Genomic DNA, 26,357 nt, shown 5'->3' on the forward strand with positions numbered 1-26,357 from the left:
AACATTAGGATAATTTCTAGTGCCTAGCTGGATCCAGTTAAAAAACAGATGAAAGCAAGGAATCTTGTGATATCTGGCAACGCATGCATAGATTGGGTGAAGAATGGTCAAAGACCATTCACCTACGCCAATGCATCAGTCTTTTCTTAACAGCCTGGGCGAGTTTATGTAGTGGTTAACCTCTCTTGGCCTTTACCCGGTTCATTGCCCGTTTCGCTTGTGTTTAGTGTGTGTTATGTTTGCTGATATTATGGATTCTTCTGCTCCTTCTCGGCCTCGTCAACATGAGTGCCCCAGAATTCCAGGTTTTCTGTGTTCTCGTTTTTCGGCTTCAGCGGCGACCGATCCCCACATCACATGTAGCAGGTGCCATTCTAATTTTTTTACTATAACGAATCCTTGCACGGAATGCCGGGCATGGCCTAAGGAGCAGTGGAAGTCGTTTTATAGCAAGAGAGAGCATCGGAGGGTTTCAACTCTTCCCTCTTGGGAAGGTTTTTCTCCTCTTCCCGATGCTTCATCTCCTGCAGTATCCAACTCCCATAGTAATGTTGTTCCTGTGTCTCCTTCCTTTTCTTCTATTGATTTGTCGCTGGAAGTATCAGGAGGCCACCAGGCTGAATTTTGTAATGTTGCCCCTTCTTCTTCAGGAGTTAATCTGATTCCTGGGAAGGGGGAGGCTTTTTCATCATTCTCATTTATTCCAGAGTCGGAGATGTCCAAGATGGCGGCGATTTGGAAGACACTCGGGCTAGGGAGTATCACGTCCATGGAGAGGTTGCTTGGGCACATTATGGAGGCTCGTTAACCCCCTCCTTAGGCTGGCCTGACCGTCCCCCTTCCTCCCAGCCTCGTCTTCGTGGGTAGACGAGGTCAGCCATCTTGTATCGCTCCGCCAGTGACAGTTGCCACTTCTTCGAGTTGGAGGGAAGCTGTGGCGTCAGCCCCATCAATGACGTCATGGGATTCATTGTTGTATATTCCTCCACCAGTGGCGTCTGATTCCCCTTCACACAGAGGGGAAGCTGTGACGTCATCACCACTTGTGACGTCACTCCCAGTCGTCTCCTCTGCATTGCCTCTCTCAGTTGTGACGTTATCTCTGCTGCCCAGATCTGTACATCTCCCTTCCATGTCATTGGAGCCTTTTCTTGCAGATCACTCTGAGATTATATGCCAGGCAGTGCTTAACCTCTTCATTACCGAAAGTTTGTTTGGAGGTAGGTGGGTACCACCATTGAAGTCTACTATACCGCACCGGGTGCATAAAGGTGGTACGCATAGTACCACCAAAACTCCTCTTTTCAGATAGGGACTTCCAATCATTCTGTAATTTCGGTTTGAAGAGTTTGGAGCAAAATAAACAGTATGACACGATGCCAGACGTATGATGAACCCAAAAAAATAGTATTATTACTGCTTATAGTAGTGTGTAGGTGACAGATGAACTGCGTCTCAACAAAAAATCACAAAACCAGACAAGCGTAAACATGTAATAACTTCTACCCAAGTAAAAAAACCAGTTGTATCATCATTTACTGTATTTATTTATTTATTCACTTATTACATTTTACAAATAAAAGATATGAACACCAGATAAATGAAGGTAGAAATAAAGCCTTATAGTAACTTTATATATAAAAAAACAAACCAGAGAAAAAGCAAAAAAGCGATTTTTTCTGAGGACAAGAAACTTGAAAAATTAGTTTAGATACCCCTAAAGTTGTTTTCTGTGATGAAACTAATCTTAGAAAACGTAGAAAATGACATCGCCCAATTTTTGAAAGATATACTATAAAATTTGCGATTTCCATATTTATTGGCGGGGCTTTCGCTTTAGTTTTTGCTCTTTATTTTTTTTGTTATTACGTGCTTATTTACTGTTCTATTTTGATAATACTTTATGTGCATGTTCCAGGTGCAATATACCAACATTCTGTAAGACCGAATTTCTATTCAAGACCGTAGTTTTCTCACCGACCACCAGTGTCCCTTGTACAAGGGACACTGAGTTTCACATTTTTTTTCATAAAATCATTTATTTTCCCTGTAGGATGATAAAACTAACAGAGAATATGCGTTATTATAGTGCTAATAATACCTGATAATTTCATTAGCCTGTCTTGATTAGTGTATTTTTGGCAAATATTTTTACGATGGGCACCCCTCCAAACTCGAGTCACTACCGAGAGATTCAGTTTGGCAGCGAACACAATGTTTACATTCTGCTCACCCACCCGGTAAAGAAGGGGTTAAGAGGATGGACTCTGTTTTGGATGATAAGTTGGCTGCCTTGTCGGTTGGGAGGATTGGAAGGAAACGCGTTGCTTCGTCCCCACCTCCTGCGAAGAGATCGCATAAGAAACCAGTGCTGTCTTCATCTCCCTCTTCCAAAAAGTTGGAAGGCTAAGGACTTTGCTCTTTCTTCACCTACGAGGGAGGAACAACGCGGATGTGTCTCGAGAGTGTTGGTGTTTCGGAGAGTGTTAGTGTATCTTCCCTTGAGCAATCTGCAGCAGCTGCTTCGTCCTCTGCATCAAATCGTGGGCGTGTTGCAACCTCCCCCATCCGTGCACGTTGCGAGTGTTGCAACCTCCCTTGTTCATGCACACCGCGAGTGTGTTGCAACCTCCCTCGTTCATGCACACCGCGAGTGTGTTGCAACCTCCCCTGTCCGTGCACATGATGCAAGTGCTCCTTCTTCTCCAAGGCCTATTCGTTGCCGTAAGGATCTCAAGGCACCTGTCAATAGGTCGAAGATGGTGCAGCAGAAATGTTTGCCTGCCCCTCTCACTGGTGCTTCCAAGAGTCCGATTCAGGAGGATTCTCCTTCGATCTCGAGTGTTCGGGATTCCTCTCCAACTCACGTTCGTAAGTCTGCCACGCCTGTGACCATTCACGGACATGTTAAAGAGTCATCTGATGGAGGAGAACGTGGTGATGTTCCTAGTGTTTGGTGGGTTCGTCTCAGGAGCCGACACGTGGACCCAGCCCAGACAGGTTAGTTGGTGTTTCAGACTGTTTGGCTGCTGATCCTTCCGTTAATTTTAATGGGGAAGGTGCCTTAGAGGAGCCTACACATCCTTCTCTTCGTCGATCTCCATTGCCAGAGCAGGAGGAGGGAGACACACAAGAGTTTTTGTCTTCCTTATAGGAAGCTGTTGATCTCATTCCTGGGTTCAACAATGTAAAAAGTAGGACTCAGGTTCGGTCGTCTTACACTCCTTGCTTGGAGGCCTTGGTGGGAGCTACGCAGGACCCCAAATCATCTCTTCAGCTTCCCTTGTCGGGGCACGTCCAGTCAGTCTTGCATAAGGTTAATGCCTCTGTTTTGGTCCGGGATGGTTCACTTTGCTCTAGGGGCTCTGCCAAGCTACTACCCCACCTCTCACGAGGCATAAGAAGTACTATGCTACGAACTCTGCTTTTCTGATGTCGCACCATCTTAACCCAGACGTCATTCGCCTGAAGCCGAGTGAGGTCAGTGGCTCCGTCCCTGTCTCCACAAGATGCCTCAGCATTGGAATCTACGGCAGCCTCCATGTTGCAGATGGTTTCTTGGTTGGACTTCTGGTCTGTGGTCATTGCCAAGATAGCTTCTGACAGTCCCAGAAGGGTTGGTGAGTGCATCCTTGCTTGCCAGTCTGTTGCGGTCCAGAGGCAAGGTATTTTCGTATATGGCTCACCTCAGTGTTAATTTATAAGCTAACCTTCTGCTGATTAGAAGAGACGCAGCTTTGTCCAGGATGGAGAGATCAGTTGACACAGAGTCCTTGCTGGCATTGAGGAACAGAGATCTGTTGGCATCCCAATATTTGTTTCCTCGGACCGAGCTCAAGAATGCAACCGGGATCAGGCTGACAACAAGGACAGACTGGTGCACCAGGCTGTGTCTAAGTCGGAGTCTCGACCTCGGAGACGTCCAGATCCTCCTCCTCCCCCTGTCCAGCAGCAATCAAGAAGATTGTCGCCTGGTAGGCCGTCGAGGTATTCGAGTTCAGCAGGGCCTTTCCATTTGATTCAGCCTAGGTCAGGGCTCAGTGTCCCTTCGCTTTTGTTCCTTTAAGCCAAGAAAGGGCCCAAGGGGCAGAGGTAAAGGGGGGGCCGTCAGTAGGTTAGGCGTCTCTACCTCCTGCGCCACAGGTAGGGGGGTGCCTAGCTGGCCATTGGGCCAAGTGGCAGAGTTATGGGGCGGAGAAGTGGTCCCCCGTATTCGTGGGGGATGCGTACCAGACACCCCCCCCATGAATAGTTAGAACCCACAAATAGTTGGAACCCCTATAAAAATGCTTAAAACCTTCTACTATGTTCGTTAAAACTCAAGAAAAACCCACTAAAAATGTTTATACCAGGTTTTTTAATAGTTTTATCACAAAAAGTGCATTTTATGATAAAATTGATAAAAAAAAACAGGAATTTTTGGATATTTCTCAGAAAATACCACGAATAGGTGAATTTCCTGCTAATAATGCGGGGAAATGTTCCAAAGAGAAATCCGCAAATGTGTGAGTCCGGGAATCCGGGAAACGTGAATACAGGGGGTCCACTGTACACATGTAGTACCATAAATATTCTCTAATCTCAGTAAAAGTGAGAGAGAGAGAGAGAGAGAGAGAGAGAGAGAGAGAGAGAGAGAGAGAGAGAGAGAAATTACATGAACTTTAGTCGGCAACACAAGACAACCTTAGTGGCAATTGGCTTCCCCTTCGTTCACATTCCTTGATATATTTGACAGCTGTGGACCTCAGCTTGGCTACTTGGAGTTCAAAAGAAAGATGCAGGGAGACTGGAAATTTATAAACTAAAATCTTACTAATTCACTATAGTATTTTCTTTGATGAATTAATTGCTGTTTACATTAATAACAACATTTGAAAATTAATAAATCATTATTTATCATACAAAAAACATACATCTCTGTGAAACAGAGAGAGAGAGAGAGAGAGAGAGAGAGAGAGAGAGAGAGAGAGAGAGAGAGAGAGAGAGAGAGAGAGAATTATTATTTTTATTATATATCATTTAATCTTATTGAACTTACCAATACAGTATTAATCAATATTAATATTTGAAAATTAGTGAGTCATTTTTGTATAAAAAAGATGTATTTACTCATGATAATAACAACAAAATACACTATTTTATTAGTGAATATTTATTGTTGTAATGACCCGCTAATAAGCGAATTTCCCGCAAATAATGGGAAGATGTGGTCCAAAGAAAAATCCACGAATGGGCAAGTCCACGAATCTCGAGAACACTTCAGAGTTCCAGTAGCACAAATTATATAGCAAAGCTAAAACTAAAGATTTTAAGAGACCTTATTTCCACAACAAAATAAACTTGTATGCTTAACAACCTATTGGACAATGGCACACACAAGATCCAAGCTAAATTTAGTGATCTTGTCATAGTAACATTTGAATAAAAAGGATTTCATATTACAAAAAGGATACTAAAACCTGTTATAAAAAAAACTCACTAAGAATGCTTATGGACTTCAGTAAAATATACTGACATTATAATGTACAAGTATATATCTGATTCCAACCAATCTGAAAATACAAAAAACTAACAGATTTCTACATTTAATCAAACATCCACTAAACTAAGGGATCTACTGACCAGATCTAATGAAAACAAGCTGTGTGGACTCATTAAATCTTAAATCTAAGGTACCTTACCTCTTGACACTGGCCATACAAGTCAAGCACCACAAAAGGATTGGGAGGAATTTCCTTGGCAGCAACACCCTGGTCAACTCCATTTACCAGCAAATGTAGGCGAGACTCATTATCAACCATGACTCCAACAACATGACCTCCTGTGCCACCAGCAAGACTATCTAGGTCTGGCCCATAACGACCCTTAATCTGAAAATGGATTTGCTTGCTTAATCAAATATCCACTAAACCAAGGGATCTACCAACCCGATCCAATGAAAATTATCTGTGTGGACTCTTAACTTAAATCTTGAATCCAAGAAACCTTATGGAATGTGGTACAAAGAACAGTACACCATTTCCCAGGAATATCTTTGATACCTACATGCTTCAAAGCATCTTACTGTTCACATTCTTCTTAACTAGCATGAAATAAAACTTACCTTGACTCCGTTATAAAAAACTGAGTCGCCACAAACGACCCACGTGTTTCGCTTTAATGCAAAGGCTGTATTTGGGAGGTGAAGCTTATCTGGTGACTGAGCTGTGACACCAATCATGAGGGAGCTTGACCAGCGAGAATTTAGTGCTCCTAAACGAACCTGGAAAAAGGTTAGGTTACTAAAAATACTGATCACAGAATTTTATCATAGTAATATAACAGTTTACCGAGGCCACTCGGTCACATTACTAGACTCTAAAGAGGTTTATTTATTATCATTTAGAGTTTCCAAGTTCAGAAGTTACTTACCCCACAAAAGTGTGCAAAAGTTTTCATAATCTATTTGAAAAACTTATTAGCAACTAACCTGAAAGACTATGTTCCTAGGCAACGGCTTGGATGACATAACAATTCCTTGGTTGTAACTCTCTGAACGCTTTGCAGACAGTTTATCAGACGACAGCTGAATATTTTTGCCTGTTTTCTCATGGAATTGAATTAACAATGATTCTTTACTGATAAAAACTGGGACGCTTTGTTGTTGATTCCTACTTTCAGCTGTGGTTTCAACAGCTGCACCTTGACTCTGGCTGATGCCACTTGCTCTTGTTTCGGCATTCTGGGCATGTCGATGGTTCTGTCCACTTTCTTGCCTATTTTGATCACTTGTTGATAATGCTTTTGAATCCGCTGACGGGCGAAGTTCTACGTGAGGAATATGAGCAGATGAAGAAGGGTGGAAACCTGAGGTTAAGGAGTTGTGTCCAGGTGGGTGACGTGACTCTGGCTGGGAGAGTTCTAGAGAGTCCTGAGATACAGCATTATTATTGTTGGTAGCTGCAGCAACAATAGTTGAATCCATGATTGGAGAACTTGCTTGTCGTGAGACACTTGTTGTTCCCACTGACTCAGTAAATCCAAATAAGTCCACAACACCGAACACACGCTAGAAGTAGTAAGCTTTAATGTGCATCACAATACAGATGAAATTCTTATGTCAGGATAAAAGTTTTAAATTCTCAAAATAACCTACCATATACACTTGTGTATCATGCGAATTTTGAAGACCTAATTTTTAAGCTAATTTTAAGGGGGTTGTATCATACATAAATATAAAATTAGTGTATGTAATATTCACATATTAGTATCGTAATAGAAACATAATGAATACTATGCATCTTTTCCATGGTTCTTTCAAAAACGTATGGGTTACTTCACTGCACCCAATAATATTATATGTATTCTTGCATTACTATTGTATTATAAAATACAAACATAGCAAGCAATGTTTTGGTTTGGAAATCAGCTGAGGAATATTACAAGGCAAGTTTATTTCACCATATATAACTCAATTCAGTGATTTTCTTGCTCCTAGTTAGTGTAAATGAATCTCTAGATATACTCTACTTGTATGGGACAAGGTTATTTTTCATTATACGTGTATGGGACAAGGTTATTTTTCATTATACGAAGTGTCTTAAGTCGAAATATGACTTAAATATGTCTTGTTGCGCACTAAATTTGTTATTTTTCATTAATATTTGGCAATGGGGGTGTTTTGTGTGGAAAAAATCAACAGATTCCATTTGCTATTTACACTTGGTTTCATCACAGAATGAGCTTTATGTTTTTATCTTTTATCAGCATGAAAACAATAATAAAAGATATTCTTTAATGCCCCGTGGTTCTGAATAAAATACTTTTCTCAAATTTTATTTGCAGTCGAGTTTGATGGCAAATCAAAGTTTACAGGAGTTTCAGCCATGTTAATGAACATCAATTTATAGTCATTAGCAGACTGAACATTATTTTCTCAGCTTCAGCTAAACTTGCAGTTTGAATTCAGCAATATATTTCCTTGCCAATCTTTTCTCCATAGCAAATATGGATATATAGTATAAAAATATATCAGTCCTATTCTACTGAATGTCATCTTTAACATAACTACGGTAAATTTGTACTATCATACGATGGTTGAAATCCAAGCAATATAGCTCTTATCAGGTTATTCATAGCAAAACACATTATCATTCGGTTGTTTATGGCTGTACATGTTTACGCAACATGTATAATGTTACTAACAACACTTTTATTATTCTCTTGTACTTTTGTAACTTATTTAACTGGAAGATAGGGTAGATAAAGAGATGAAGAAAAAGAGGTTAAGTCTATTGTAATTTGATTTCTCAAAAAAAGGAACTTGCATGATACACAAGATACATGGTAAAATTACAAATTTTGAATCAATTTTTATTTTTCATAACTAACAAACCTGAGGTCTTAACATTAGGATAAATCTTCTAATGCCAGCTGGAAAACCGGTAAAATTAATAAGAAATTGTGTAAGCAAGGAACTATATTGGCATCTGTGCTTATCACGAGGTCTGTGGGATCTCCCACAATGCCTTTGGCATCTCCTTATCCCATCAGTTACTCTTCCAACCCAGTTTAACTGTCGGAGGGGTGGTTCAAGGTGGGCCTTTGTATGTTAAGGCCTCAGGTTTGTTAGTTATGAAAAATACAAATTGATTAAAAAATTTGTCATTTGTTCGTATACGAAACAAACCTTCGGTCTTAACATTATGATAGTCTTACTCATTGGTGGGAGGTTTGGTTCCTAAATCTGGGTGCTTCATACAATGACAGAGTTCACTGCATCTGCGGAAGATGGAGAGCTATCTGTTCCCATAACAAACTAACTATTTTCTTAAGTGGGTTTGTTATCACTCCTCTCTCTCTCCTTGCTACAGAGAGGGATGTGTTGCTATTGAAAAGTATCATACATTACTGATCATTATAACAGAATGGCTGTCTCACTCACCTGTACCTAGTCCAGTCCAGCATATGATGGTATTCTTCTTCTTACCGCCCATAGGCAAAGAAGTAGACAGAAACATAGGAAAGAAAAGAGACTAACTCATCTCATTCATTCTGTTTTCATACCTCCATCTTAGACTAGATACAAACTGACCTGCCAGGGGTACTGGATGAGCTATACAACTTGTAGAGCAGCCACCACCAGACCCAAGGAAAAAGCGTCCAAGGAAAAAGCGTCCAAGGACCTATGGGCAACGTCCTTCAAGTAAAAGGAATTGAAAGTGGTTTGACATAACCAAACACCAGCTTTCAAAATTTTGAGAACAGAAATATTTTTCTTGAATGCCAAAAAAGACCTCAGACCCCCTGAAGTCATGTGCTCTTGCTCTAACAACATTAACTAACCTTTAAGATTCTGTCAAATATGCATTCCTGATAATTTCTCTTAACCAAAACGATATTGTACTCTTGGACACTTCTTTCTTGACCCGGCCTGTGCTAACAGAAAGCGTCCAACATCTAGGTCTGAGATGACAAGTTCTTTTTAGATGAGAAGGCAGCACCCTGACAGGACATAACTACATTTCTTCAAGGTCATTATCCACAAAGTCTTTCAAAAAAGGTATAGAAAAGGAGACGAATCTGTCATCTGCAACTGAAGGATTCTGTGTCTTAGCCACAAATTCTGGTATAAACTCAACAACTAATGACTTCAACCTCTGGACTGTTTTACTTCATATGACAAACCATGTAGTTCCCCTACCCTTTTGGTAGATGCTAGAGCCAACTAAAAGACTGCTTTTACAGTCAAGCGTCTATCAGTGGCTTGTCGCCATGATTCATAGGGAGCCTTAGTAAGGCTAGACAATAACATGAGGAACCAGCTTTTCTAGAGAATTTAGAACTCCTAGAACTACCTGCCACTGCTTCGCTGGTTGTATTTCCCTTGCCAGAAAGGAATTCACCATTTCCCTGCAATTTCTTACCCTCTGATCTGATGGGAAAGCTTTGGTCTTTTTCGTGTATATAATCATCCCTAAACACACAATCTTCTGACTGAAATCCAAATTTGACTTCTCCTGATTTATCACAATGCTTAATCCATAATAAAACCGGAGATGATGATCTCTGTCTCGAAGCAACTTATCTTGGGACTTTGCTATTACCAGCCAACTGTTCAGGTACCTTATTAACCTGATCCCTTGAGCATGAGCCCATGTCACGACGATAGTGAATACTCTTGCAAACACTTGAGATGATGTCAATCCAAAACAGAGAACTCTGAAATGAAATATCTTCTCTGCAAAACTGAAATGGAAAAACTTCCTGGAAGAATGATGGATTGGAATCTAGAAGTAAGCATACTTCAAGTCTATTGTCAGCATAAAATCCCTGTCCTTCACTGCTGCTAGAACTGTCCTTGGGGTCTCCATTTTGAATTTCGTCTTTCTGACAGCTTGCTCTACAGCTCTCTTCTCCATCATTTTCCTCACTTCTTCTTGCAAAATAAGGAATCTGCAAGACATGGAGTGAAGTTGAATGGAGTCAGATAGCCCACTCTGAGTGCATCCACTAACCACTGCTCCGCTCCAAATTTCTGCAACACCTCCCAATGCCTCGCTAGACAACCTCCACTGGTGTGACTGGGTGGAGAGAGGCGCCTAGCCTATCTTCTTGCAGCCGTTCCTCTGCCCCTATTTCCCCTTCCTCTACTAGCTTGATTGTGAAAGGGCCACTATGGTCATTTCTTCCTTGGAGATGGTTTTGTCCTCTTCAGGGAAGGATTAGGCCTCACTATCCTCTTTTGGGGTGTTTGTTGAGCCGGTCTTATTTCTACAGGGCAATTTCCTGTCGACTTGCTTACTGCTTGTTGAACCAATCTATCATTGGTATCCATCCTTCTTCTATCAATCACTGCTTCTAGTATGTCCTTTGGCAACAGAAGTTGTGAATCTAGGATATCACCATTTCGAAGAGCTAGCAGAGAATCCATCTCTACAAAACTACTTCTTGGACAATGCTGCATCTCTTCTCATCAACAGGATATTAGCCCAAACATTGGCACTTAAGTTTGTTAAATATGAAATGGCTTTAGAACCAGACTGAAGCAACCAAACAAAGGCTGTTTCATCCACTAATCTCCTGGCTGAATCTGAAGAGGTAATCTAAGCCACCACTGTTGACCAAAGATCTGACCACATGCTGTTTAGCCGCTTCTTGACAAGTAAGTGAAGGACAGTGTATTTTCACTTGGTCTAAGGGCAACCCAGTTCTTGATCACATATCATATGGATTGTATGCCTTCCTAGCAAAGGAACAACAGGTGTTGTAAAATATTTTCTGTCTCAGCAAAGGGGGTGAAGAAACTTGACGATCTATTCAATCGCAAAGAAATATCCCACCCTGAAATCCTTACAATCACATGCTGTAACACTGATTGCATGAAATGAACATGGTAATTCATACAACACCTTTATATCTTTCTTTGGTCCTAAAAGAGCTTCAATTCCAGTCGGAGCTATAGTGGAAAGAGTTTCAGACCTTGAAAGATTATTGAACTGACAAATCAAGTCAATAACTTCTGCATAAGAAGCAAGAAACTCCTGATTCTCTACTTCCTCTCCTTCCAAAACATTTTGTCCGGCCGCCAAGAAAGGGATATCACTCCTATCACCAGACAAACGTCTGTGGGATTCATGGCCACTTAATACTACAGTTGCGGCACCTGTGTTATCCAACAGCTGATCCTGTCTATCTCTTGGAAAAACTGCCAGGTGAACATGACCGTTGATACCTTTCACTGCTCCCCGATCAAGAACGACAAAGCCACCTACTCCTCCAGGCTGACAGTTCCTGTGATGTTGTGCGTCCGTCGTAAACATTTCCACGGCCGTCATCTGCAGCTGTTGGTGATCTTGAACTCAAACTTCGGGCCCAGGGGCAAACAACTTAACTATTGTTTGGTCTATTAGAAGAATGCACTCCCTCATTCAACTAAGAAACTGCCAATGCTGTACATATTCGTTCTTTTAATTGCAGCATTGTTGTCCATTCTCCTCATCTTGAACGGCCTTACAGGAGAGATTATGACCTGATTACCATCTTTTGTAGACTGTTGAATCCCCACTGTCACTGTTCCAACCACATTCACAGCAGTTTCCACCTCAACATACGTTGATTTCTTTGGCCATGATGATGCATTAGAATGATGGCTGTCATTCTTTGTTTTGACTCTAACAACTACTTCCTGAGCTTTCTTTTAACAGGGATGTGACAGTCCTGGCTCAAAGACGAAAAAGAAATTAATCTTCTCCTTTTGGCAAGAGGATCAGTCACAAAGTCCTTTATCCTCCAACGTTTTAACTGGAGCATGCACTGAAATCACTGAAGCTTGCAATGATGCTGAACTAGAAGAGGAAGAAGAACACGAAGAAGTAGACTTGTGTCTCTTCTTCTTGCACGTCTATCATTTTTCTCTTCTAACGCTTGCAATTTCTCCATAACAGTGCAAGCCACCGAATCCGAAAGCGTAGTTGTAATTGCCAACATCAAAGATGCGAGGGTGGAAGGAGGCTGTGACATCATGACGGTCACCATGTTGGATTGTGATTTCACCGAGGGTCTAGGCTGTGACATTATTGCATTTGATGGAAGATGTGGGGTTGATCCTGGCAACCCTGCTGGAACCACAAAGTGAGATCCAAAATGCTGTGGTGTTGGAATCATATGCGTCTCTACAGATGTTGTGGCGTTCACCCCCATAAAATGGAGACCAGGGAGAGAAGGAACACCCATCGAGGGAGGCCCTGGAGGGAAGCGTCCACAAGCCATCCACAGTTGGTACCCAACAAGCCTAAGGCTGCCCATATACCCTTCATGCTGTGCGTATCTGTAGCTGAAACATGTGACAAAGATGGCGATGCTGTCCCCCCTCCCCACAGGGATGAAAGGAGCATAATTAGGCACAAAACCTCCTGAAAACCCTACTGATGCATCCAAAAATGAATTATTGGATGAAATCGAAAGATGGTGGCATCTCCTTTCTCCTGTACTGACCCTTCTAATATAAAACTCCACTGACCAAAAGCGACATACAGAACAAGGATTAGTAATTGTGCATATAGTAATACCACAAACTTAAGTCAAGGTTAGGTTTCAGACAGACCCCCTCGTGTAAGGGGAAGTTTCACATAAGTTTGGCACAGTCTCTAAAAATGCTTTTGGCACAGTCTCTAAAAATGCTAATAAATGCTTGCTTCTAGAGTTTGAACACAAAATATGACCCTAATCATGCTCCTTAGGATTAAGCTAACTTTTAAGTGAAATTAAAGTCACTTAAATTTGATTTAAAAGTTAGTTTAATACATTACCCTTAAGAAAAATAACTGGTTGGCGTAAAAATAGTTGCAGTAACTAATACGTACATACGTTTCCATTTTCGTACGTATACTAACGTTACCACTAATTCATGGGATGCCATTTTCTTTTTCCCTCAGAGTAAAAGAAGTTTTCTTTGCGTCACTAGGTAAACTTCATAAGTCTGTTATAACGAAGATATACAATTCAATGAAATAAAGAAAACATATGTAACTACATACGTAATGTTTGCAGAGGGTGAAGATAAAATTCAATAAATTTAAAATCATGTACTAGTGTGAGGGCTAACTAAGAGAGAGAGAGAGAGAGAGAGAGAGAGAGAGAGAGAGAGAGAGAGAGAGAGAGAGAGAGAGAGAGAGAGAGAGAGAAATATGTATGTCATGTGAGGTAAAACTCTGGAGGGGTATCATTTTTAAAAAGTGCAAATGGGATCACATCTTCTGAAAGTACATTAACTGTATGTGCTGTAATTATATACATAACATAGTGCATACAGATTGTACCAGCAATTTTATCCGAGGTTAAGATAGTAATTTTCACAAGACAACAACTCTGTTACATCTCTGAAATGTTTTACCAGTAGATCATGAAGGTCCTTTAGAGTGACAAACACAATGAATTACGTACTGCCTTTGTATATATTTTAAAAAATATATAAATAGCATACACAAAATCTCCATACTGATTTTACACTTAAAAACATGAAAACTTATACTAATTGTAGTATACTAGTACAGTGGTACCTCGAGATACGAAATTAATCCGTTCCGAGGCGGCCTTCGTATTATGAGTTTTTCGTATCTTGGAACACATTTTACGTATAAAATGGCCAGTCCGTTCCAAGCCCTCCAAAAACACCCCAGTAAATTATATTTCCAGGCCTAAAACACATGTTCTAGGGTTACAACGCCGATCCGACAGAAGAAATATGACTCCAAAAAGGCAAAATACTGTATATACTTGAGTAATATTCAACTGCATGTAATGTTCAACCCCATTTTTACTGCATATATTAGGACTTTAGCATATGTCCCCTTAGCATAAGCCTAGCCTATTGTTAGCGGTTGCTACTGTAGCCTAGTCTATGATTTTGACATCTAAACCTAAGAAGCTAAAAGCTTAGAATATGCCAATAAAATGTGTAAATAATCAGTATGTACTCATTTCAAATAATTATTAATAAATCATTAACTATAATACACAAACAAACAAAAAACAAACCTTCCAATCGATTGTTTACATTCAGCTCTTACCCGTCTACGAGTATCGAACGAACGCCAAGCAATCATTTTTCCTAGCACACAGTAAGCCATAAATTGTCATTAGTATCTCTCTTCAACTAATGAAACTACCAAACAGTATAATACATTCATTTCTATTCTTTATTCCATCTTTACCTAATGGAGATACCGAGTTACTGACAGCTATAATGAAACATATGTATACATAACGTAATAATAAAACAGAAGAAGAATTCTAAAAAATACTATTTGTTGGCAGTCTGATTTATTTTATAGTTTATGATATCTAATTCACAACTTTTTTATTAAATGTATTGCATGTACTCATTTCAAATAATTATTAAGTAACCATTAACTATAATAATAATAATAAAAAAAAAAAAAAAAAAAAAAAAAAAAGCTTCCAAACGTCTGTTTACATCCAGCACTTACGAGTATCGAACGATCGACAAGCAATCACTTTACACAGTAAGCCATAAATTTTCATTATCTCTCTTCAACTACTGAAACTACCAAACAGTATACGTAATAACCATTCATTTCTATTCTTTATTCTATCTTTACCTAATGTTTTCTTTTATTAAATGTATTGCATGAATAAGTTTTTCAATTTACAGCATCCTTTTACCAATAGAATACTTAAAGCACAAGGGGTAGATGCTGACCAATAGGGGAGCAGGACCTTATGGGGTGACTAGCATCAGGAACCAATGGGAGAGCAGGAGGATGGTGGCGAGTTTACTCAGTTGGCGGCGTGGGAGTTTTAAAATTGTTCTCGGTGGTCCAGGCGAATCTCGGGACTTTACAGCAACAACCTTTCGTATCTTGAAAACTTTTCGTATGTAGAGCAGTAAAATTTTTCGCATTGGCTTTCGTATCTCGAGTTCTTCGTAAGTAGAGCCTTTCGTATCTCGAGGTACTACTGTACGTACTTCAGAAATTACAGAGTTTCTGAAGGGATATCATCTTTAAAAAGTGCAGTAACTTTGTGAATGGGTAGTGCATCTTGTAAAAGTACGTATATGCACTAACTGTAGGTGCATATTATGCATGTACAAAAATAAAAATAATGCATTTTTAATAAAGATTTTATACAGGAAAGCTTTAACACTTAAAAATTTACACAATTAAAAATAAACACTTTTGCAGGCTTTTGCAGTGTTTCCGGAGGCTTTGTGAATGCTCATGCTATTGTGAAGAACTTACACATGATAATTAGTTAGGTTCCTATGAAAAGTTCACATTACATATTATGAACTCGCGCAACTCGAACCGCGTAAGTTAGAGGGATTACTGTACATTTTCTCTGCACCTACTACACATTGGATATGGATCTGTGGACACTGATGTTAAAAATCTCAAACAAGGATGCCCACTAATACCCAGGCATTTCCTGTTTCCTGTGAGATCCCAAAGAAACCTTGGAGGGGGAGGTAAAAAGATCCATGATATCTAGACATCTGTATAAAACCAAAAGAATCACACACACTGAAACACAGAGAGAAAAGAAAAAGTGGGCAAACTAAATCAGCTTTAAAAGGACAGAGCCGGTAAGAAAACAACTGATGGGATCACAAGAGAGCCAGTAAGAAAACAACTGATGAGATCATGAGATGACAAAGGCATTGGAGGAGATCCCACAGACCTCATGATCAAGCACAGATGCCAATTGTTCCTTGCATACACAATTTTTTTATTAATTTTAACAGTTTTCCAGCTGGTGCTAGATGATTTATCCTAATGTTAAGACCGAAGGTTTGTTTTTTATATGAACAAATCATTTTCTAAGGGTGAAAATTTGGGAGTCGCATGATACGCAAGATTGTATGTTACACAAGTATATAAGGTACATATATCCTACCACTACAACAAACCTTATCCGCATGAGAAGGCCCATTATTAGGCTCATAGGTCTGGATAAACTAATACTTTATAATAATAATAATAACTACAACAAACCAAAGCTTTATTGTAAATAAGCTGCAACAGTTGTTTTCCTTACGCTGTCACAGCTACTACTCATAACCTATATGTTTGCTGGCCATTCAAAACAACGTTTAAAAAATAAAAATATTACCAAAGTTTGTATCATTTCAGAAGTTTGTGGTTCATATTTAAAATATTTTTACAGCTTATAATTTTTTTGAAGCTATTTATAGATGACTTTCAAAAAGGGTATTTTCAACTAGTAACTTAAATATGCTCATGATTCCTTATACAGTACTTGTCGACATTATCCACTTTTAAAACAATAATGCAATTAAAGAATGCTAGTGTTATCACATTTTTTGAAGCTGGAATTGGCAAAATTAGGAAGTGTCCAGTTATTTTCTATACATCCCACTCCTGCAACAGAAAAACTGTGCTTTGGGTAGTTAATGCTATAATGTCTTAATTCTTTTCAATTCTGAGTGGTTTTTGTCACAATAATACAGTGGTCCCCCCGTATTCGCGGGGGATGCATACCAGACCCCCCCGTGAATAGTTAGAATCCGCGAATGTTTGGAACCCTATAAAAATGCTAAAAACAGCCTATTTTGTTAGTTACAACTCAAGAAAAACCCACTAAAAATTTTCCTACATGCTTTTTTTAATAGTTTTATCACAAAAAGTGCATTTTATGATTAAATCCATCAAAAAAACCAGGAATTTGTGGATATTTATCATAGAAAAATACCGCGACTGCACAAATTTTCCGCGAATAATGCAGGGAAATGTTCCCGAGAGAAATCCGCGAATGTGTGAGTCCGCGAATCTGGAGAACGCGAATACGGGGGGTCCACTGTACCACTGTCGTAGGTTACTGAAGTAAGCTAAGCACTATATACAAGAAAATTTTGCTCATGGCAAATACAGCACAATAAAAGTTTATCTTGTCTAAAAGACTATTACAATTAACATGTTATTGTTATGATACAATAAAGTTTGTTCATACTTACCTGGCAGATATATATATAGCTGTATTCTCCGACGTCCGACAGAATTTCAAAACTCCCGGCACACGCAGTGGGCGGCCAGGTGGTTAGTACCCATTCCCGCCGCTGGGAGGCGGATATCAGGAATCATTCCCATTTTCTATTCAGATTTTTCATACCACTGTCCCCTGAGGGGAGGTGGGTGGGTACTTTAATTATATATATCTGCCAGGTAAGTATGAACAAACTTTATTGTATCATAACAATAACATTTTGTTCACGAAACTTACCTGTCAGATATATATATAGCTGAATCCCACCATTGGAGGTGGGAAGGGACAGAATAGAAGGATTAGGAAACACCTCAAGTGCAGATGATTGACATCTTGATTCCTTACCTGTTAGCATAGCTGACTTCTTGATTACTGTCACCGAAGTCTGCTTTTGCTTTACTAGAGTTGGTGCGCTCTAGATGATCTGTCAACGGGGGCGTGACCACAATGTGACTAGACCATATTGACCATACTGTGAGGGCAACGAAGCTAAAAACCACCACCTGACCTAACCTATCAAAGTTAGTCCCATAACTTCTAGGCTAAAGAAAGGGAAAGCACCTCAAGCAACTAACCCTTCAACCATAAACCAACACCAAAATTAAAAAGCACACCTACCCCTTTTCTATAGGATAGTATTTGTGCTGCTCCCTGCCCCCAACACCATTTCTGTGGATATGTATGGTCCAAACGACTCGCAGTTCTCATATGCCATCTTCACATCCCGCAGGTAATGTGAAGCAAACACAGAGTTGCTTCGCCAAAAAGTAGCGCTAATGATATCATTAAGTGCCATATTCTTTTGAAATGCCATTGAAGTTGCAACAGCTCTCACTTCATGGGCTTTTATTTTCAAAAGCTTCATATCACCATCCGAGCAGGACGCATGGGCCTCCCTGATGGTGCTTCGTAAAAAGAATGCCAGTGCATTCTTCGACATAGGAAAGTCGGGTCTCTTAACAGAACACCATAAATTTTCAGAAGGACCCCGACAATCTTTGGTCTTTTGCATATAAAATTTGAGAGCCCTGACAGGGCACAGGACTCTCTCTGGCTCTTGTCCGATGAACTCTGCTAACCCCTTGATTTCAAAGGTTTTTTGGCCAGGGGTTAGATGGGTTCTCATTCTTCGCTAAGAAATTAGGATCCAAGGAGCACACTGCACTGTGTCCTCTGAAACCCACATATTTACTAATTGCTTGAATTTCACTAACCCTTTTTGCCGTGGCAAGAGCAGTTAGGAAAATCGCCTTTCTAGTAGTGTCTCTCAATGAGGCAGCATGCAGAGGTTCAAAGGGAGCCGACATCAAGAACCTTAGAACTACATCAAGGTTCCATGATGGAACCTTCGGTTGTAGTACTTTGGTTGTCTCAAACGATCTCAAAAGATCGTGAAGATCTTTATCATTTGTCAGGTCTAATCCTCTGTGACGGAAGACAGCTGACAGCATACTCTTGTATCCTTTTATTGTGGGCACTGCTAGTTTGTCCACATTTCTCAAATGCAGGAGAAACTCAGCGATTTGGTTCACAGAGGTCGTGGAGGAGGAAATACCTTTCTTCCTACACCATCTCCTGAAGACAGCCCACTTCGACTGAAACTGCTCTATAGGAAGCTCCGTTCTCCGCATTGGCAATAGCCTCTGCCACTGATCTTGAAAAACCTCTCGCTCTGGCCAACTTCTTGATAGTCTGAACGCAGTCAGACTCAGAGCGGAGAGGTTTCCGTGGTACCTCTCGAAGTGGGGCTGTTTGAGAAGATCGGCTCTCTCTGGCAGGGTTCTCGGGAAGTCTACCAGAAGAGACATGACCTCCGTGAACCAATCGCTTGAGGGCCAAAAGGGGGCGATCAGAGTCATTCTCGCTCCTGGCGACGCCGCAAACTTCCTTGTTACCTCTCCTAAGAGTTTGAACGGGGGAAAGGCGTACACATCCATCCCCGTCCAGTCCCATAGGATGGCATCTACCGCTATTGCTTCCGGATCGAGAACTGGAGAGCAATAAATCGGAAGCCTCTTCGTTTTCGAGGTTGCGAAGAGGTCGACTAGCGGCCGTCCCCACAACTTCCATAGCTCTTGACAAACTTCTAGATGTAGGGTCCATTCTGTGGGAAGCATCTGATGTTGACGGCTTAAAAGATCCGCTCGAACATTTTGTATTCCTGAAATGAACCTTGTTAGGATCACTATGTTTCGAGCTTTCGCCCATAGAAGGATGTCTCTCGCTATCATGAACAGTGATCGAGAGTGTGTCCCCCCCTGCTTTTTGATGTAAGCGAGAGCCGTAGTGTTGTCCGAGTTGATCTGGACAACTCGGCCCACCAATCGTTCTTCGAAGAACTGAAGAGCCAACCGAATAGCCTCCAACTCTTTTAAGTTTATGTGCCAGGACCTCTGTTCCCCTCTCCAGAGGCCTGACACTTCCTCCTTTCCTAGCCCTCTTAAGCCGGAGCCCTAAAAATCAAAACGTCTCCCGTATGCCGGGCCTGGTTTGGAGTGAGTGCGGAAGTGGAAAAAATAATTTTTTCAAAAAATTACAGCGCGCGTACTTTTGAAGATTAAGAGTTCCTTTTTGGCTCCTTTTTTTGTCATTGCCTGAAGTTTAGAATGCAACCATCAGAAATGAAAAATAATATCATTATCATATGTAAATAATGCGATATATGGTAGCGAAAAAAAAAAATTCATACATAATTGTATTCAAATCACGCTGTGCAGAAAACGGTCAAAGCTAACCAGTTACTTTTTTTTGCGTTGTATTGTACACTAAATTGCAATTATTTTGATATATAATACATTGTAAAACAATAAAAGTAACACCGGAAAAATATTATCACAAAATGATGTACGAATTCGTAACGCGCGGACGCAAAAAAATATTTTTTTCAAAAATTCACCGTAATTCTAAATAATGTTCTAGAGACTTCCAATTTGTTTCAAAATTAAGACAAATGATTGAATATTACGATACTGTTAAAGAGTTTTTAGCATTAAAGAAATTGCAGATTTCGACCATTTCGGACGAGTTAAATTTGACCGAATGTCGAAATTTTAATATATATATTTTTTCATATGCACATATTTCAAAGATGGAAAAAGCTACAACCTTCAATTATTTTTTATTGTATTCTTCATGAATTTGCGCACATTTTGATATATGAAACTCTATAAAAAGGCTAATATGAAAAGGAGCAAATATTAGGATAATGCCATGTACGTATTTCGGAGACTTACGGCCGCGAATCGGCGCGCGGAGTGAAGGTAAATATATTTTTCATTCAAATTCACCATAAATCACAATATTGTTTTAGAGACTTCAAATTTGTTTCAAAATGAAGAAACATGACGGAATATTACTAGGCCGTAAGAGTTTTAGCTTACAATTGCGTTTTTCAACTATTTCGGTAGAGTCAAATTTGACCGAACGTGGTTTTTTTTCTATTTATCGTGATTTATATGCAAATATTTCGAAAAAAGAGAAATACAACCTTCAATCATTTTTAGTTGTATTCTACATGAAATTGCGCACATTTTCATATATAAAACTTTATGAAACAGCTAATTTTAAATGGTGCAAACATTTCGACAATCGCACAAAAAATTCTGATTTTTTCGGAAGAGTTACGCGCGACGTAATTTTTTTTTTTTTCATAAATTCACCATAAATCAAAATATTGTGCTAGAGACTTCCAAGTCGTTGCAAATGAAGGTAAATGATTGACTATTACTAGAATATAAGAGTTTTAGCTTACAATTGCGTTTTCGACCATTTCGGTAGAGTCAAAGCTGACCGAAAGTTGAAATTTTTGCACTTAACGTTATTTATATGAAATATTTCAAAACTGATAAAAGCTACAACCATGGGTTGTCTTTTGTTGTATTGTGCATGAAAATTGCGCACATTTCCATATATAAAACTTTATGTAACGGCAAATTTAAAAGGGTGCAAACATTAGGACAATCGCAAGAAAAAATTTATCGGAAGAGTTATCGCACGAACGTAAGGAAAAAGTTTTTTTCATAAATTCACCATAAATCGAAATATTGTGCTAGAGACGTCCAATTTGTTGCAAAATGAAGGCAAATGATTGAATATTACTATAATAAGAAGTTTTAGCTTACAATTGCGTTTCTCGACCATTTCTGTAGAGTCAAAGTTGACCGAAGGTTGAAATTTTTGCACTTATCGTTATTTATATGAAAATATTTCAAAATTGATAAAAGCTACAATCATGAGTATTTTTAGTTGTATTGTGCATGAAATTGCGCACATTTTCATATATAATACTTCATGCAAAGGATAATTTAAAATGGTGCAATAATTATGTCAAAGTGACAGAAATAATTTCCGAGATGTGTCTCTGATACTTTTTTAGTGCGATAAGAAAGAAATTCGCGCTTGCGCGCCTGCGTAGCGATTGTAAACAAAACAACGCCTTCCTTGATCCGTGAACTCCCAGCATCCCCCAGGCGCGTGATACAAAAGTTTTCGGCTGCTAGGCCTATAAGTATTTTTCCCGCGAAAATTTTTAAAAAAACTTTTTTGAGCCGACGTATGATACGTCCAATCGGCATACGGGAGACATTTTGACTCGACGTTTAATACGTCCAATCGGCGTAAGAGGGCTAGTGTTGCTCCCCAGCCCACCATGGAGGCGTCTGAGAACAACACTAGGTCGGGGCTCAAAAGGTTGAGGGACATTCCTTCCGAGAGTTTGATCGGATCTTGCCACCACTTCAGTTGATCCTTGACCGCTTTTGAGATAATCAAAGTCGAGTCTAGATTCTTTTTGTCTTTCCAGTTTTCTGCCATAAAAAACTGGAGTGGCCTGAGGTGCAACCTCCCCAGGGAAACAAACTTCTCCAGTGAAGAAATGGTTCCAGCAGACTCATCCATTCCTTCGCCGAGCATGTTTCTTTCCCTAAGAAGGCTGACACTTTCTCTAAGCATCTCTGCTGACGTTCCTTTGATGGAAAAGCTTGAAAAGCCGCTGAATCCATCTGAATCCCCAGATACACGATGGACTGCGTGGGGATCAGATGGGACTTCTCGTAATTCACTATAAGGCCCAGGGCCTTCGTCAGCTGTAATGTCGTCTGAAGGTCCTCCAGGCACCTTGACTTCGAAGACGACTTGATTAGCCAGTCGTCCAGGTAAAGCGAGACTCTATCTTCGATAGGTGAACGCCATTTCGCTACATTCCCGCATGAGGAAAGTAAAAACCATCGGCGCCGTACTCAGACCGAAGCACAGAGCCCTGAACTGGAAGACCTGGCCCTTTTAAGACGAACCTCAGGAACTTCCTTGATTGAGGATGGATCGGGACGTGGAAATAAGCGTCTTGAAGGTCCAATGACACCATCCAATCCCCTGGTCTCAAGGCCCCTAGCACAGACTGAGAAGTTTCCATCCTGAATTTTTCTTTCTTTACAAAAATGTTCAGTCTGCTGACGTCTAGGACAGGTCTCCATCCCCCTGACTGCTTCGGAACCAGGAATAACCTGTTGTAGAAGCCTGGGGAATCCAGCATCAGGACTTCTTCTACGGCCTTCTTTTCCAATATTTGATCTAGAAGGTCGAGTAAGATCTGTTGCTTCTCTGACTGGTATGCGGGCGACAGGTCTATCGGCTTCGTGCTCAAAGGAGGCGCAGAGAGGAAAGGGATCTTGTATCCTCTCTCGATCACATCTAGGGTCCAGGTGTCCGCCCCTATCGTCCTCCATGCCTGAGCAAATAATGAGTCCTCTCACCTACAGGTGCCTGAAGGGCATAAACGTCAATTTTTCCCTTCTTGATAGAAGAGATCTTACCTCTGAAGGACCCCCTTCCTCTCGAAGAACCTCTAGAGGAAGGTGCTCCACGAAAGGGCTTAAATTTCTTCTTGGGTGCTGGAGCTGTTGAAGTAGAAGCCTGAGGAGTAGGTCGTCTGGAAGATTGAGTCAAGAGGTCCCTTGTTGCTTTCTCTTGCAAGTATACCGACAGATCCTTAATCATGGACTGCGGAAATAGGTGCGTAGAGAAGGGGGCGAATAATAACTCCGCTTTCTGAGCGGGAGAAACTGCTTTCGCCGCAAAGCTACAATAGAGAGCTCTCTTCTTTAGCAGACCTGTGGCAAAATGAGATGCTAACTCATCAGAGCCATCCCTTACTGCTCTATCCATACAAGCTAATACACTCGAAAGCTCTTCCAGCGAAATCGAGTCTTGACTCCTCGATTGTACATCCAAAGCCCCGAGGCACCAATCTAAAAAGTTAAACACCTCTAGCGTCTTAAATAACCCCTTGAAGTGATGATCTGTCTCCGTCATTGTCCAGGAAACCTTAGCCGATGACAAATAAGACCTCCTTGGAGCATCCACCAAATTGGCAAAATCTCCTTGAGAAGAAGACGGTGCTTTCAATCCTGCTTCTTCTCCTGTTTCGTACCAGATCCCAGCTCTCCCTTTCAGTCTAGATGGAGGAAGTGCAAACGAAGTCTTCCCTTTAACCTTCCTTGAATCCATCCAATCCTGGACTCTCTTAAACGCTCTCTTCGCAGAGAGCGAAGTGGCCATCTTAACGAAGCCAGGAGCCTTCCTGGCCTTCGATGAGGCAAATTGTGAAGGTGGAGAGCAAGGAACGGGCGCTTGAAAATTATCTGGGAACAATTTCTTAAGTAAATCCATCAACGTCTTATAGTCTGACGACGCCGACGCATTTGGTTCGTCATCATCCGTAGGGCAGAGATCACTAGACGAATCCTTCTCTCGGTCATCAGCGCCCTTCAAAGATCGCGATGACTTCGACATTTTAACATGAGAAACATCCTGACGCTTCGGACTCAACTGTTGATCGTCCTGGCAAGCGTCCCGATATGTAAGGTGCCGCGTGTTCTGAGAAGCGTCCTGCTGAGCGTCCTGATGTGTAGGACGCCATGCGTCCTGAACAGCGTCAGCTCGAGCGTCTTGCTGAGCGTCCTGATGTGTAGGACGCCGTGCGTCCTGAACAGCGTCAGCTCGAGCGTCTTGGCGAGCGTCCCGCGCGTCTTGAAAAGCGTCTTCTCGAGCGTCCTGGTAAGCGCTTCGTTGCTTAAGACGCCGAGCGTGATCATCAACATGCAAAGCTTGAACTTTCGATATGGATCCTTGAGCATTCTCGGCCTTTTGACAAAGACGCCGGCCGCCTGTGCGACAACTCACGTCTCTGTCAAATTCGTCTCTCCTAGACGCCCTTTCATGAGGAACGTAATCATGTTCTCTAATGCGTCGGCTACTAGGAGGAGACTCAAAGGCCGAAAAACGCGGAGAAGGAGCCGGGGACTGCCTAGTCCTCTTAACAGGCAGCCACCTATCCTTCCTCCGATGACTAGTTTCTGCCTCCTTTCTCTCAAAATAGGAAGCTAACTGTTTCTGCATTTCCCAAAGCATTTTCCTTGATGGGGAAAGTTCTCGATCAGGAGAAGGACTCATCCTGTGTGAGGAAGATGGGCGAGGGGATGCCCTTTCCTTCAACTCAGGAACATGCTTAGAGCGACTTGGACGCTCGAAAGAGTCCTCCCCTGATGAAGTCTTGTTCCTTTTCTGTGGAGGAAAAGCTTCAAAATCTTCAGGTGATGAATCTACGTAATGATCAGAAGGACGTGAAGCGTCCTCTTCTCTGAAACCTCTCTTAAGAGGGCGACAAGGGCGACGGCCGCCTGTGCGACACCTTGCGCCCCTGCCGCTCTCCCCCTGAGAGGTCTTCCGAGCGTCCCAACCTCGGCGAGGAGAGGAAGTCTCGGAAGAAGAGAAGCATCTTTAAGTATCCGTGGCCCGTGCACGAACACCGGCAGCCTGAGATTCGTCCTCAGTTTCTGCCGAAGGGACGTCAGACCGGTCATTAGATCCCGTAACCCTCCTTCGGCTTTCGGCTTGCCCTCTCCCTAAGGCCTAGGAGTCCGGCAGGGGCCTAGGCCTAGAGGCATTATGGGACCGATCTGACCCCCCCTCCACAACACTAGATGCACTAACACTTTTATTGCAATTCACATTTGACTGTAGAGCAATCACTTTAGATTCCAAGGCGCGAATCGACTCCATGATCGTAAATAATACGCTTCCTTCTGCAGACACTTCCTGATTGTTCGGAGGCAATACAACAGGATTAGGTTGAATTACATCTACAGGAGGATTTAATGGAGATACAATTCTACCTTGACTTCTATTCACAGAAGGACTCCTAGAGGAAGACCTCCTGATTCTATCACGCTCAAGCTTTCTCACGTAAGAATCATATGCCTTCCATTCAATTTCAGTCAATTGCTCACACTCGATGCATCTATCATTCAACATACATACATGACTACGACATTTCGAGCACACTGAATGAGGGTCTATCGAAGCTTTCGGCAACCTCACCTTACATTCCTGTACCTTACACACCCTGAAGCTAGCAGAGCTAGATCCAGACATCGTAATCAAAGAAAAGTCAAAGCCAAATCCAAATCAAATCCACTATCACGTATGCCAAGCCAACAAGCCAAATCAAAACCAAAAGTCAATCGGAATACTAAAGTTAGCACAAGAAGTTTCGAAATCCTAGGCGGAGGTCTGTAAACAGTTGTTTACCGACCGGTGACAGAGAAAAATCTGAATAGAAAATGGGAATGATTCCTGATATCCGCCTCCCAGCGGCGGGAATGGGTACTAACCACCTGGCCGCCCACTGCGTGTGCCGAGAGTTTTGAAATTCTGTCGGACGTCGGAGAATACAGCTATATATATATCTGACAGGTAAGTTTCGTGAACAAACAGTGAAATAATTAGTAGTGCACTGTATATACTTCAATATTTTTATTATAAACAATTGGTTCAAGATATCTGAGTTGCACTTC

The 26,357-nt window shown here is 41.1% G+C and overlaps 1 protein-coding gene across 1 annotated transcript in view; it reads right to left on the reverse strand.

Annotated features, from left to right (window-relative positions):
• The window catches only part of LOC135200161 (neuralized-like protein 4), a 304,677-nt gene that overhangs the window by 72,375 nt on the left and 205,945 nt on the right, over nucleotides 1-26,357 (reverse strand). The window contains exons 19-21 of the mRNA XM_064228519.1: nucleotides 6,470-7,048; nucleotides 6,104-6,262; nucleotides 5,682-5,870 (exon numbers count right to left, since the gene is read on the reverse strand). Coding sequence (XP_064084589.1) covers nucleotides 5,682-5,870; nucleotides 6,104-6,262; nucleotides 6,470-7,048 — 927 coding nt within the window. The remainder of the gene's footprint in view (nucleotides 1-5,681; nucleotides 5,871-6,103; nucleotides 6,263-6,469; nucleotides 7,049-26,357) is intronic.

This window comes from Macrobrachium nipponense, chromosome 26 (genome assembly GCF_015104395.2).
Source record: "Macrobrachium nipponense isolate FS-2020 chromosome 26, ASM1510439v2, whole genome shotgun sequence".
Classification (NCBI taxonomy): Eukaryota; Metazoa; Arthropoda; class Malacostraca; order Decapoda; family Palaemonidae; genus Macrobrachium; species Macrobrachium nipponense.